Source organism: Panulirus ornatus, chromosome 58, assembly GCF_036320965.1.
Source record: "Panulirus ornatus isolate Po-2019 chromosome 58, ASM3632096v1, whole genome shotgun sequence".
Lineage (NCBI taxonomy): Eukaryota > Metazoa > Arthropoda > Malacostraca > Decapoda > Palinuridae > Panulirus > Panulirus ornatus.
Genome location: NC_092281.1, coordinates 11931516 through 11944781, shown reverse-complemented (window position 1 = coordinate 11944781; position 13266 = coordinate 11931516). Strand labels below are relative to the sequence as shown.

The window sequence follows — 13266 nt, the reverse complement described above, 5'->3', positions numbered from 1 at the left end:
GGTCTGTGGGGCCTGGATGTGGATAGGGAGCTGTGGTTTTGGTGCACTGCACATGACAGCTAGAGACTAAGTGTGAATGAATGTGGTTTTTTTGCCTGTTTTCCTGATTTCCCTGGTTTTAGGGAAAAAAACCAGGGAAAGGTCATATGTAACTATCCTCTTAGAGTTCTACAAGAGTGAGTTCAGTCATGGACAAAAAGGAAGAACCATTTGTATCTAGACTGCCAGAAAGTCTTTCATATAAAAGCACTAAACAAAAGTACGTGAGAGCTTAGCAAGAAAGATGGAGAGAATCTTCAGTTTTTAGCCTGACAAAACAAGAAAGTTTCAAGGAGTGAATACTGAAACCCTAAAGAGAATACTAGATTAATGGCTATGAACCGTTCAGGTAAACTTAAGGCATAAAAACAAGAATTGTGTGCAGTCATGAGCCTACATCCTAAACCTGCATCCTGAAAAAAATCTTGTCAGATGCTTCCCAGCTTTCCATTTTGGGAATAGGGAATAATACTAATTTCTTGCTCAAAAATCATTAAGTACAAATGTGACAAACAGTCAATAATTTTATACCAAAATCAAAATAAACAGCACGGACAATATATCAAGGGACACAGTGAGGACAGCAAGAATAGCCAGTTGCCTTCGCATGCACAGATTTGATGTCTGAGTCTGAGGGTAATGTAATGTCTTTTGATACTAACATGTTAATACTCCTTTGGAACATTACAAATAGTTTCCAGTTCCTATATCATTCTCTTGAAATAAAAAATAATTAGGCAACTAGTTATCTTGCAATATCAGTAAAAAAATTTACAGTTCATAGGGCTCCTATTTACCTTCAAAAAATGCCCAAATGTGAGTTTGTCAATGGTGATATTGCTAGGAATTCCTAACAGACTGTACATTTCAATCCAGTGCTTTTCTGAAAATACTTCTCCACGCACATATTTCAGCACTGGCACTATTGTTCTGTATTTCTCAAGTTCATGAATAAGACGTACAGTCACAGGTGTTGTCTCCCCAGCAGACTGTAATTTTTCATCTGAAACACAGTTACCAAATGAATAGATATACAGGGTCTATAACAGATGTTCTAAATAATGAAAAATGTATCACTTACATAATGTATCTATGGACAGATAGATAGGCAGATGGCATATAATTTGATACATAATATGTAAAAAGTTACTTGTACAAGATGAACCTCTTTAATCCAGCAACCTTGGGACCTGGCCATTACCAGACCACAGAAAATGGCAGAAAACAAACACTGACCCCAAAGAGAACCTACTATGTAAACATATCCCGACCCGTAGTCTTGCCAGCTCATTTCACATACATATTGCTGTGTTATCAAAGGTAGACCAAAGATTAGAATAGAAAAGAATACAACCATTAAATCTTTCAAACAAGATTTTTACTGCTAAATCAGTTTACATCAGAAGTATCCCCAGATGGAGACTCCTCGGTATCTTGGTCAAGGCTTTTTTGTGGCACAAAACACCAATACAGGGCAGATTCGTTAACATTATACATTTGTTCTGGGGCTAAGTTTTCCACTGCCACTAACTGAGCAAATTCATCCACAAACTTTGTCGCAGTTTTGTGACGAGTAGTTTATGTAACGAATAACCATGGGTTGGTAGTTGGTTTTGGTCGACTCTCGTTACTATTGTTGTTTTATTGTTATTGTCAAGGCAGCTAGCCCACACCGTGTCATTCCCAGCCAGGCAGCTGGCTTGTACACTCTTTCTCACCCTAAACATATTGCTGTTGGTTGTTTAATAGAGAATTGTAGTCTAACAGTTCTTTTAATATGACCTTACACTACAAGCTTATGTGTCAGCACTACATTTTTTTTCATACACACTATGTGCTGAAATTCCATGTCTCCACTTAAACTTGTGTAACCACCCTTGCGAATATTCATAGTTTAGCTTTATTTCTCTATTAAAAACTTTGGCCTGCTTGATAAGCATCTCCCCAGAAATGCCTAAACCTTCATTACATAGGAGCTTAAACCACTTTATAAGTGCACTGTCTAATTCTGTACTCCTGGCATCTTTCAAAGTTTTCCAAAACTTTAAACTTTTCAGGTTTTCATTTTCAGCAACAAAATGAATATAAGAAATTAACAGGACTATCAATTAGCTTGACTGCAGTGTGAACAGATTTTGGCGCCTTCGCACTGCTAACAGTGCCACCCTAGTGGCAGATCCACAAACTATGGTGGAGGATTCAAAATGTGCCAGACCATGGGAGTTGCCGGACCACAGAGCACCTGATTACAGAAGTACAACCTGTATAATTATACAGACAAAAATTGTACACCATGTAAATATGTGTACATTCACACAGTCAGGTATGGAATAAGTAAAGGGTGATACAGAATTTTCAATAAGCAGTAAGCTCAAAGGGGAAAAGGATAAATGAAGATCATCAGTGAGGTGGAAAGAAAAACAGAATGAGTATGAAAGTTTTGCTCTTTTGTCCTCTATGAAGCAAACAGGATACAATAGATAGCCATGGCTGGAGATATTTCATAATCTCCCTTTTCAAAGTTGAAGAAAGGGAATGTAATTACAAAATTACAGTAACTGACTATTTCTTCAAATCCACCATACATATTATGTTACTAACTTGATGTAAGTTTTCTCTCATCATTTTCAAAGATATAACATAATGTGCACTGGCATAGCTATTTTGTAACTATAGGAAAGGATGACTTCAAGAATTAATGTATATATTCTCTCAGCACCTGAGGCACCCAGAAATTTGAGATTCAAGTGATAAAACAGGCATGTACTGACATTCTCAGTACCTTTTAGTAGGACTAAAATACTGAATGCAAGAGAAAAACAAGTAAATTCCCATGGTCCTAAAAATAGGACCATGGGCTATTTGGTTTGTAACAAGTTGTCATTCTACTGCTTTAGAGATGATATTTAAAGAATAATCAGTAGCATTATACATTTTCCAAATGACAGATAAATTTTCTAGTCTTTATTATGTAATATCATCACACGAAATTTTCAGTTTTCTTCTGAATTACAAAAACTGAAGCAGGGGATGTTTGTATAGGGTATACTCTCCATCCCCCTAAGGATCTACATCCAAGTGCATGGAAGTGAATGAAATCTCTCTCACCAGATTTTCATATAACAGACCAAAACATTTATCATCAATTCATGCTAAAGTAATAGCTCTTTCTAAAATTAGAGTTTTGGAAAAATTTACTTACTCCATTCATTCAGAAACTCCTCGAATTTGTAAGTTTTACTTCGAAAAACAATCCACTCTTCATTGGAAAATTCTTGCACACTAGTGTTGAAGTCATCAAATAAACCCCAAATTCGTTCATGATTTTGTATATCTGCTTCAATGTCATCAACTTCTGGGAAGAATGGTTCTCCCATATTGAAGTGTTCACAATCCTTTCTGCAAAAGAATGTAATATCACCTATTTTTTCTATTAAGCTTAAAATAGATAACCATAATTATTTATCAGGAGAGAACACAGCTAAGAAAGAAAGCAAAAGCTATTTTCACAATCTGAGAATGCTTTAGTAATACTGGTACAAATAAATAAATAAAAAAATCCTCATTTGGAAAGTAGTCACACCTAAAATGATGTTCTAATTCCCATACTACCGGCACATTCAAAGTGTCATTGGAAATCTCCTCCTGTGAAGTAGCTGGAGTGACAACACACAAGACACTCAACCTTTACTATTCTCCTGCCATAACATCATTATTCCCACTTATTATCTTAAAACAAGTGTCTATATGTTAATTTTGCATCTAATTAATCAAATTGTCATTTTCATTTAAAGACATCCATCCTGTGCTTATATAAGCCTCCGGTTGCATAATGCTTTAATCAGCCCCTCATTAACAATGGTTCAATCGTGGTAGTCATAACCTATGAAGTCCTGACAAGAATTATGGGGTTAATGGCAGCTGTCCATGTCTAGTTGGCCTACATTAAATGGTGTTTCACAAATCAAAGCAAAATCACGTAAGATCAAATTGATGATCACTTAATCTTAATAACTGCCATACCTTTTATTTGACCTATCTTGATTCGTCTTCCCAAAAATAAAAGTATTTAGTATCATGATTCAAATAAATGATACACAGAGTTGCCAAAGTTCAGATATTAAAACAGAAAGATTGGTGATGGACTTTGTAGGAAACTGTACACAATCTTTCATTTACTCTACATTGGCAGGGTGAAACCTCCTAACTGCCTGATAAATTCTGGAACTTATCAAATACTGGATTGACCTTGCCCAAGCAGAACAATAATTTGCAAATAGTTTGTTTGTAGTTAAGGGATCAATCTTCATCAATTCATGGATCATAGCTGGGGCACCTTGTCAAGGCCTGGTTACTTGTATTCCCATTTCCAGTTTAGGAATGTGCGAACTTCTCACTTAATACCATTTTTCAAAAATCAATTCAGTGCAATATAGTTAAAAGGTTGATTATATGCTTACTGATGGTGATTTCTTTTTCAGTGTATTTTATGGTGCTCTATAGCTTTTGCTGTTTGTGTGGAATGTAACAGTCCCACTGGTTAGACTTATGCACTGGAATCCCTTTGTTTGCTGCATGAAAGTATGACTAAGGAAAATGTGATAATGTGATAAATACAAAAGAGTTTTGTTGAATAATGAACTTTGATTTGAATGAGCTGAGATTAATAAATTGATGAAAATTTGTCCTGCTTAAATCTCAGGCATTTAAAACTAATCTGAGAAAGACTGGTGAGGTGCTAAGGATGTGTCCATGGTAAATGAATATCATATCATATTCTATTATCTATCTGTCTCTCTGTTGCCTGTTCCAACTGGAACTCCCCCATTGGCCAAGGCAATAATCTCCATAACTAGAGACTTTCAGAGCTGCTTCTTAGCCTTTAATGCTTCACCCTGAACAAGCCACTGGCAAAGGGCAACTTGAGTATAGTGTTTACAAAGGCTCCTACCTAATGTTCTACTGACTACTTCTACCTAATGCTCCTACCTACTACTTCTATCAAATGTTTCTACCTAATGTTCCTGCCTAAATGTTCCTGCCAACTACTTTTATCTTCTGCCAAAAAGGCAGGGCTAGCACATAGTGCTTCCTGCACAAAAATCTAGAGTTATGAAGAATAAACTGTGTGAGTTCAGTGTTGTCAAGTGACTAGAAGAGATGGTATGCTTGTGGACAGAATGCCAGTAGTCCACAACTGGGTGAGACAGAAAGAAAAGACATCTACCTGGGTCAGAGGAGTGCAACTTGACAACCACTGAAATGCTAGCTCACTACGCAGCCATCACTAACCCTTCAAATACCCAGGCAGGTAGTCCTGGTAATATACTTCCCTGGTCATTGGCTGCCGACCAACTACTACCTATATCATATTCATAAAGATTATTCTAACATATCATCTTCCATAACTTCTATATGACCATTACAATCCATGCACAACCCTATGACTTCACATCACATAAACTTCACAAACCTTTGATCAATTTATCCAGTACTACATATACTCCTAACTTCAACCATTCTATAAAAGTTATTCACCTCTACTGCTCTTACCTTTTACCTATCTTGGTCCATAAACAACTGTCTCTCAAATCCACCATAGTAACTCTGAATAACTCCCTCATCTCCCAGTAAATCTGCCCTTCTCAACAGGTTAGAATACCTCATAATAAAATATCAGTGAGTGTTAATGGATTCTGTCCACAAATATTTACACCATAATGGGGAAATAAACTTTGGAAAGGCTGTACCTGTATCATCTTCAATGGGAGAGAGAGGATCACAGTCCAGTCAAGGAACTTCTAGTTCCAAAGGAATCCATTATATCCTAGCACCTCCATGGAGTACAGCCTCAAATTTGCAGAGGGCCCATAAAAGGCTCCTAGGGTGACTTAACAATAACAAGATATCGATGTGCAAGTTCATGATATAGCAGAATGATAGAGTTGAACTTATCAATGTACCTATTGAAATAAAAAAAAAAGAATAATATGAAATAAAAGCAACTATTGTGTTGGGAAACAGATCTTGTTTCATAGTGACATGAATTGATGTGGGAATAAAGGTGACCCTCATTCTATATGAGACTCATCTTTTAATGTGACAAATGGTTTCCATCCAACTAATGGTCACTGTAAACTTGTCCTGCACTTGAACATTAAGAGAACTCTCTGAACAGTAACAGCTCTTGTATTTGCACATCAAGTGAAATCCATGGACAGAAGTTGTTCTAGCTGTGCTTGCAAATGAGCCCTCTGGTCAGCAGCTTATTCCTTGATGTACCTCATTAACTTTTGTCAGTCAAGGTACTTAACAAGCTTGTGACATAGATGTGCTGAAATCAAGATCAGACATCTTATGTTGATCACTGTGATTACAGAGTATTCTGCATTTGGCCTTATCAGTATCAACACATGAATGATCACAGGTCTTTCTCCATCTGTAGAAAATATTCTAACAATAACTCTTGGCCTAATCAGTATCAACATATGAAGGATCACAGGTCTTCCTCCATTTGTAAAGCTTTTTTTTCAACAATAACTCTAATATGAATATTAGCTTGTAGCAGTGCTTTTCACATAGATACCTTGAATTCCAGGCACAATCTTCCCTTTTGTGGTCACTAAGGACCCAACCAACAAAAAGCACATCATTTACTGCATGGTTGTTTTCATGGCCTTTGGATTATAAAACAGCTTCTAAAGCATCATTTAGTTTTGGAACAAAAAATACATAAAAATTCAGAGACATATAAAAGATGATTACCTTACCTTAAGCTATCCCTAGCTTCCATAAGCTGATCCCATTCTAAGCGCTTTTCTGCTACAAAAGAGATAGCTGCCTGTATGTGGTCAGCGTCACCTTCCAACTGATCTTCACGAGGACGAAGCTGGAACCATCTCATCCCAAATTTCTCAACTTCATTGTTGAAATTATTGGTCTGACTCTCCAGATTGGCTTTGATTGATTCAATCTGCCATGTATTTGAATATCATAAATGTTATTAAAATAAAATGGTACCAGTAATCAGATATAAAAGTTTTAACAAATTTTGTACAAGGTTATAACACACACAAAAAAAGTCAATATCACACACTAAGCTTTCTGAATAGTTATAGTAATATTTAAAAAGAGAGCCAAATCATGTACAAGATAGATACACTGAAAAAGAGGAAACACAAGTCTGCAAGGCACAGGTATACACATAAAAACTATGGTGAAAACCAGGATGAAAATAAAATGTTTACATATCCTGAATATGAAAGCCCATCCTAATTGCAATGGGCACACTAGATATAGCAAAAAGTGTATTTATTATTTTATTTGCTTTGTCGCTGTCTCCCGCGTTTGCGAGGTAGCGCAAGGAAACAGACGAAAGAAATGGCCCAACCCACTCCCATACACAATGTACACACATACACGTCCACACACGCAAATATACATACCTATACATCTCAATGTACACATATATATATATATATACACACACAGACACATACATATATACCCATGCACACAATTCACACTGTCTGCCTTTATTCATTCCCATCGCCACCTCGCCACACATGGAATACCATCCCTCTCCCCCCTCATGTGTGCGAGGTAGCACTAGGAAAAGACAACAACGGCCCCATTCGTTCACACTCAGTCTCTAGCTGTCATGCAATAATGCCCGAAATCACAGCTCCCTTTCCACATCCAGGCCCCACACAACTTTCCATGGTTTACCCCAGACGCTTCACATGCCCTGATTCAATCCACTGACAGCACATCAACCCCGGTATACCACATCGATCCAATTTACTCTATTCCTTGCCCTCCTTTCACCCTCCTGCATGTTCAGGCCCCGATCACACAAAATCTTTTTCACTCCATCTTTCCACCTCCAATTTGGTCTCCCACTTCTCCTCGTTCCCTCCACCTCCGACACATATATGACAATGATTATTATCTGATAACCTACTTTACAAAGACCCAAGGTAAAATCTAACAGCTATTTCATTTACCAAGCAATTACTAGTATAACAGCACACATCAACTATCCTCTTGCCAAAAGCCTTTTAGTTGCTATCCCTCAACATGACACTCACCTCTTCACTTTATCTCTTAATAGATAAGAAAACTTATAGAAGTTGCTAGAATACTTGAAAAGTCAAACATTCTACACATGCTACTTTCTTCTTTACTAGATTTCCTTTACTAGTTCAGTCATCCACTCAATCACCCTTAAAAAAATTTTATATCCATAACACAAATCTTGAAGTCATCTCTAAATTTATTCACTTAAACATTATCTACTTCTGTTTATCATTTCTTATCAAAAAAACAAAATTTTTCTATTTGTATCCACAATATTTTTGCCCTTCCTTGTATCCTTATATTCAGCAAATTCTAAAACTAGTCCATACATATCTCGCTGCTGTTTCATATGAGGAATGCTGCTCTTTAGCCAGCAAAAGCTGATCATACACTGATACTTGGAAAACTATCACTAACAAGTAGCTTACCTGCTTTGCAACAATTTGTTCGTGATTATCCATAAGGGTTTTGAAATTGTCCCACTGCATGGTCACTCGGGAGACCTGCTCTACCCTTTCTTTTGTCCAGCTGGCTAAAGTCTTGTTCTTGCGTTCTGCTTCATTAAACAAATCTACCATTTCTTCAGTCAACTTTGCATATTCTGCATGCTTATTGCTGGCATTGGCAATTTCTTCTACAGTTTGTGGTTGTTTCTTAAGGACCTGGCCAAGTGATGTAAAAAAAAAAAAAAATATGTTTCAAAACTGGAGTTGAACAAACTGCTAGAAAATCCAAATATGAAAAGACTGACTGAATTTGGCAAGTTTTTCCTGTGCCACAAATTTCTAATCTAAGAAAAAATTATGGATTTAATCTCCACCCTACAGAAATACATTTCACTCAAAAGAAACCATCTTCTAAACAATCAGTCTGACTGAAGTGACTATAAAAGAGGTCTATCATGTGATTCTATCATAGGTTAGTGACAAATGTCCTTCAGAAACTCAAAAAATTAACAGACTTCTTACTGTTCTTTGCCTTTTAAGGTAAGCCATTGCTATTAACCTGTCAAGTGAACTGGAACCACATCCTACTCTATGATATGGACTCCACATCTAACTCTGTAACTTTTTGCCTTTTTAGAAAAGAAAGTGCTGTTAGAATGTCCCCTGTGGGATGGCCAAAGCTCCTCTCTAGCTGAAGAGCAAAGTTTCTCATTGCTCAAGGACAGCTTTAAGTTTGAGAATAGTAATGCAATTAAACCTCAGGCTCCCACAATTGTATAAAGAAGGAAACAGTCACTAACCATGACAAGAAATGTCTGTCAAATGATGAGTTTAGGTGCATAGTTATAGTAATATAACTCCCTAGTCAGTGGTTGCCTACCAACTTCTATCTACAAAATTTATTACATTTATCATACTTGATCGCCGTTTCCCATGTCAGTGAGGTAGTGACAGGAAACAGACGAAGAATACACACATACATGTATACACACGTGTCTATATGTATATACATGTGTATGTGGGTTGGTTGGGCCATTCTTTTGTCTGTTTCCTTGCGCTACCTCGTATCACTAACTCGATATATATATATATTTATTATTTATTTATTTTGCTTTGTCGCTGTCTCCCGCGTTTGCGAGGTAGCACAAGGAAACAGACGAAAGAAATGGCCTAACCCACTCCCATACACATGTATATACATACATGTCCACACATGCAAATATACATACCTATACATCTCAATGTACACATATATATACACACACAGACACATACATATATACCCATGCACACAATTCACACTGTCTGCCTTTATTCACTCCCATCGCCACCTCGCCACACATGGAATACCATCCCCCTCCCCCCTCATGTGTGCGAGGTAGCGCTAGGAAAAGACAACAAAGGCCCAATTCGTTCACACTCAGTCTCTAGCTGTCATGCAATAATGCCCGAAACCACAGCTCCCTTTCCACATCCAGGCCCCACACAACTTTCCATGGTTTACCCCAGACGCTTCACATGCCCTGATTCAATCCACTGACAGCACATCAACCCCGGTATACCACATCGATCCAATTCACTCTATTCCTTGCCCGCCTTTCACCCTCCTGCATGTTCAGGCCCCGATCACTCAAAATCTTTTTCACTCCATCTTTCCACATCCAATTTGGTCTCCCACTTCTCCTCGTTCCCTCCACCTCCGACACATATATCCTCTTGGTCAATCTTTCCTCACTCATTCTCTCCATGTGCCCAAACCATTTCAAAACACCCTCTTCTGCTCTCTCAGCCACGCTCTTTTTATTTCCACACATCTCTCTTACCCTTACATTACTTACTCGATCAAACCACCTCACACCACACACTGTCCTCAAACATCTCATTTCCAGCACATCCACCCTCCTGTGCACAACTCTATCCATAGCCAACACCTCGCAACCATACAACATTGTTGGAACCACTATTCCTTCAAACATACCCATTTTTGCTTTCCGAGATAATGTTCTCGACTTCCACACATTCTTCAAGGCTCCCAAGATTTTCGCCCCTCCCCCACCCTATGATTCACTTCCGCTTCCATGGTTCCATCCGCTGCCAGATCCACTCCCAGATATATATATATCCCTCCTCTAACAGTTGTGAGCCCTTTTCCTTTTTTTATATACAATCTCCATGGAGGATGAATCAACACTGGAGGGAAACTATTTTTTTATCTTAAGTCAAGAATGAATAACATCAGTTTTCCAGTTGAATACATCAGAAGCAGCAGTTTGACAGATTACATACATGTAATGGAGAAACCTTACAAGCTTGTATAAATCTGGCTTACCAGTAATACTCACCTCAATTGCTTCCTCAGTAAATTTCTCAATAGTGTTGATATCCTTTATAATGGCATTATGCAGTGACTGCACAAGGATGTCCCAATAACGTCGGTTCATTATCTCTAACTCCACTCGTAGAGGCTGAAAACTTATACTAAAGCAGTCTATTCTTTCCTCTGTGCTTGGTAACTTTCCTATCTCTTGACCCTTGGCTTTAGATGCTCGGAAATTTCTGAAATGTTAAGGCATTTCATATCATCATATAGTTTAGAAATACATCACCACATCACTGATATTCTGCAGATTATACTATCCTCTAACAATATGTGCATATTATCTTGACAAAGAAGAGATTTATCTTTGGACTTACACAGATTATGCTTTAATAACTCTGCATACCTACTGTTCATCAGTTGGCTCATCAACTTCAAAAAATATCAATGAATCCCATAAAAAAAAATGCAAAAAGAGTACATTACTCACCATAATGTAGGTTCCATGGTTCAACCAATCAGGACCTTAGGCTCACCACATAAGAGCCTTACTTCCAAGGAATCAAGTGAAAGGCCTGTTAGTCACTCAATTTAAGTCTAGTTTAACCCTTATCCTATCTTCATTTAAATCTGACTTTTCTCACTTCTGTTTAAATATCTAGCTTACTTAGTATACCTTTAGTGGTTTATAGGATCCTTTCCATTGCCAATGAGGCAAAGAAAAAATTCTGCTTTCTTCAGTAACCTTATAACACACAAAACTACAGCTTGTATGAAAGTGAAAACTTGTCATATGTATCAGTTGGCAAGGAAAGTGAAGAAATACAAAAGAAATACAAATAAGTGATCTAAGAGTGATTTTAATGGAATTACTTAAGGAGGAGGGAGGCCAGCATGGGAGGCATTCCCATGATCTCTCTAGCATTCTGTACTTTAAAGACAATAATAAACCAACTGAGTTCCCATTATGGAACAAACTTATGCCATGCAGAATTGCAAGGGCTCCCTTCCAGTAGATACCCTTCATTTTGATCCCCCTAGTATACCACTGGTATACTAAATGAGGTAAGTGACCACTGGACTCAGGGTCCATCTTCACATGCCCTAATAATGATACAAGGTTACAAGTAGATATAAAGAAGTGAATATCATGCAGACACACCAGCAACAGCAATATAAAAAAAACAAAATTTGTGATGGAATCTGCCTTGTGGGCCATTCTGGCGAGAAATAGACTTCTACCATACACTATATATTCACAACACAACAGCTATAACGCAAATCAAATATACCATAAACTAGTACACTATACAGCCTTTTAAAAGGAAGTCAAGGTTTAGCCTCTTAATTTCCAAAGGAACTTATAACTTATAACATGTTCAGGGAAACTTTCTTGGAATAATGAAAAGTAACAACTGAAGTCACTCAGTACTCAATTCTGGAACCCTTTGTTCTATTACTTTAGCCCATAGCTCTGTAAACAGCCCATAACTACCTGCAATTTGTCATATTTAAAAGATGAAAAAATTAGAACCAACATTCAAAGTTGCCTCAGGTACTAAAATCAATTTGATATACATACTGCAGTTCTAAAATCTGAGCAGGCCAGACTTTATACATCCCATCATAAAAAAATTATTAGGCAAGCTGAAAAAAGGGACATCCTTCACCCACATAAAACTGATTCTTTGAGAAGACCTAGCACATCTTCTTTGGAAAGAAAACTAGTTGTCCCACCTTGTTTGGGAACTGTTTTAAATTAGAAAACTTTCTCCTACAAAGAAGGTTAAGGAAGAAAAGAATCTGAGCACAAGCCAAACCTGGCTTCCTATGGACTGAAGCATAACTCAAACGTATCACTTGGCAAGCACTCTTCACTGTGACAAAAGTCTGAAGAAACTCAACTTCCCTCTAGATAGAGGTAGCTTGCTTTTCAAGATTTACCTTACATGCAAAGAATCACTTCAAGTGGTATCAAATTGATATATAGAAAGACCAACATTCGCAGGCAAATGCAGTATATCTCCTTCCATATAAACCTTGAATATCTTTGTGCCAGACATCATCAATATCAATTTAAAGTGCTTCATTAATAATAGCTGTAGAAAATGGATTAGTGCCAAAAAAATAAAATTTTTGGGAACGACTGTTCTCTAAAGATAGGTTAAAATGGTTAATTTACAACTTTGTCACTGGAATCATGAAGGACCAGTTGACACCATCTCACTTGGGTGGGATGGTTGTCAAGTCCTATGAATTAGCATCTGCCAACTTCATGTGTTCTGTGAAGGTTGAAAGGGTTGAGTTCTCATGAACACATCACTTTCAGGGTAAAATAAAGTTTCAATCCCATATCAAACATGTGCTCTCTCAGTTGCTAATTGG

General features: G+C 37.4%; 1 protein-coding gene across 1 annotated transcript in view; it reads right to left on the bottom strand.

Annotated features, from left to right (window-relative positions):
- btv (dynein cytoplasmic heavy chain beethoven) overlaps positions 1–13266 on the bottom strand; it is a 122622-nt gene that overhangs the window by 91584 nt on the left and 17772 nt on the right. The window contains exons 12-16 of the mRNA XM_071695629.1: positions 10907–11120; positions 8547–8780; positions 6810–7012; positions 3242–3438; positions 837–1042 (exon numbers count right to left, since the gene is read on the bottom strand). Of these exons, the coding sequence (XP_071551730.1) occupies positions 837–1042; positions 3242–3438; positions 6810–7012; positions 8547–8780; positions 10907–11120 (1054 nt within the window). The remainder of the gene's footprint in view (positions 1–836; positions 1043–3241; positions 3439–6809; positions 7013–8546; positions 8781–10906; positions 11121–13266) is intronic.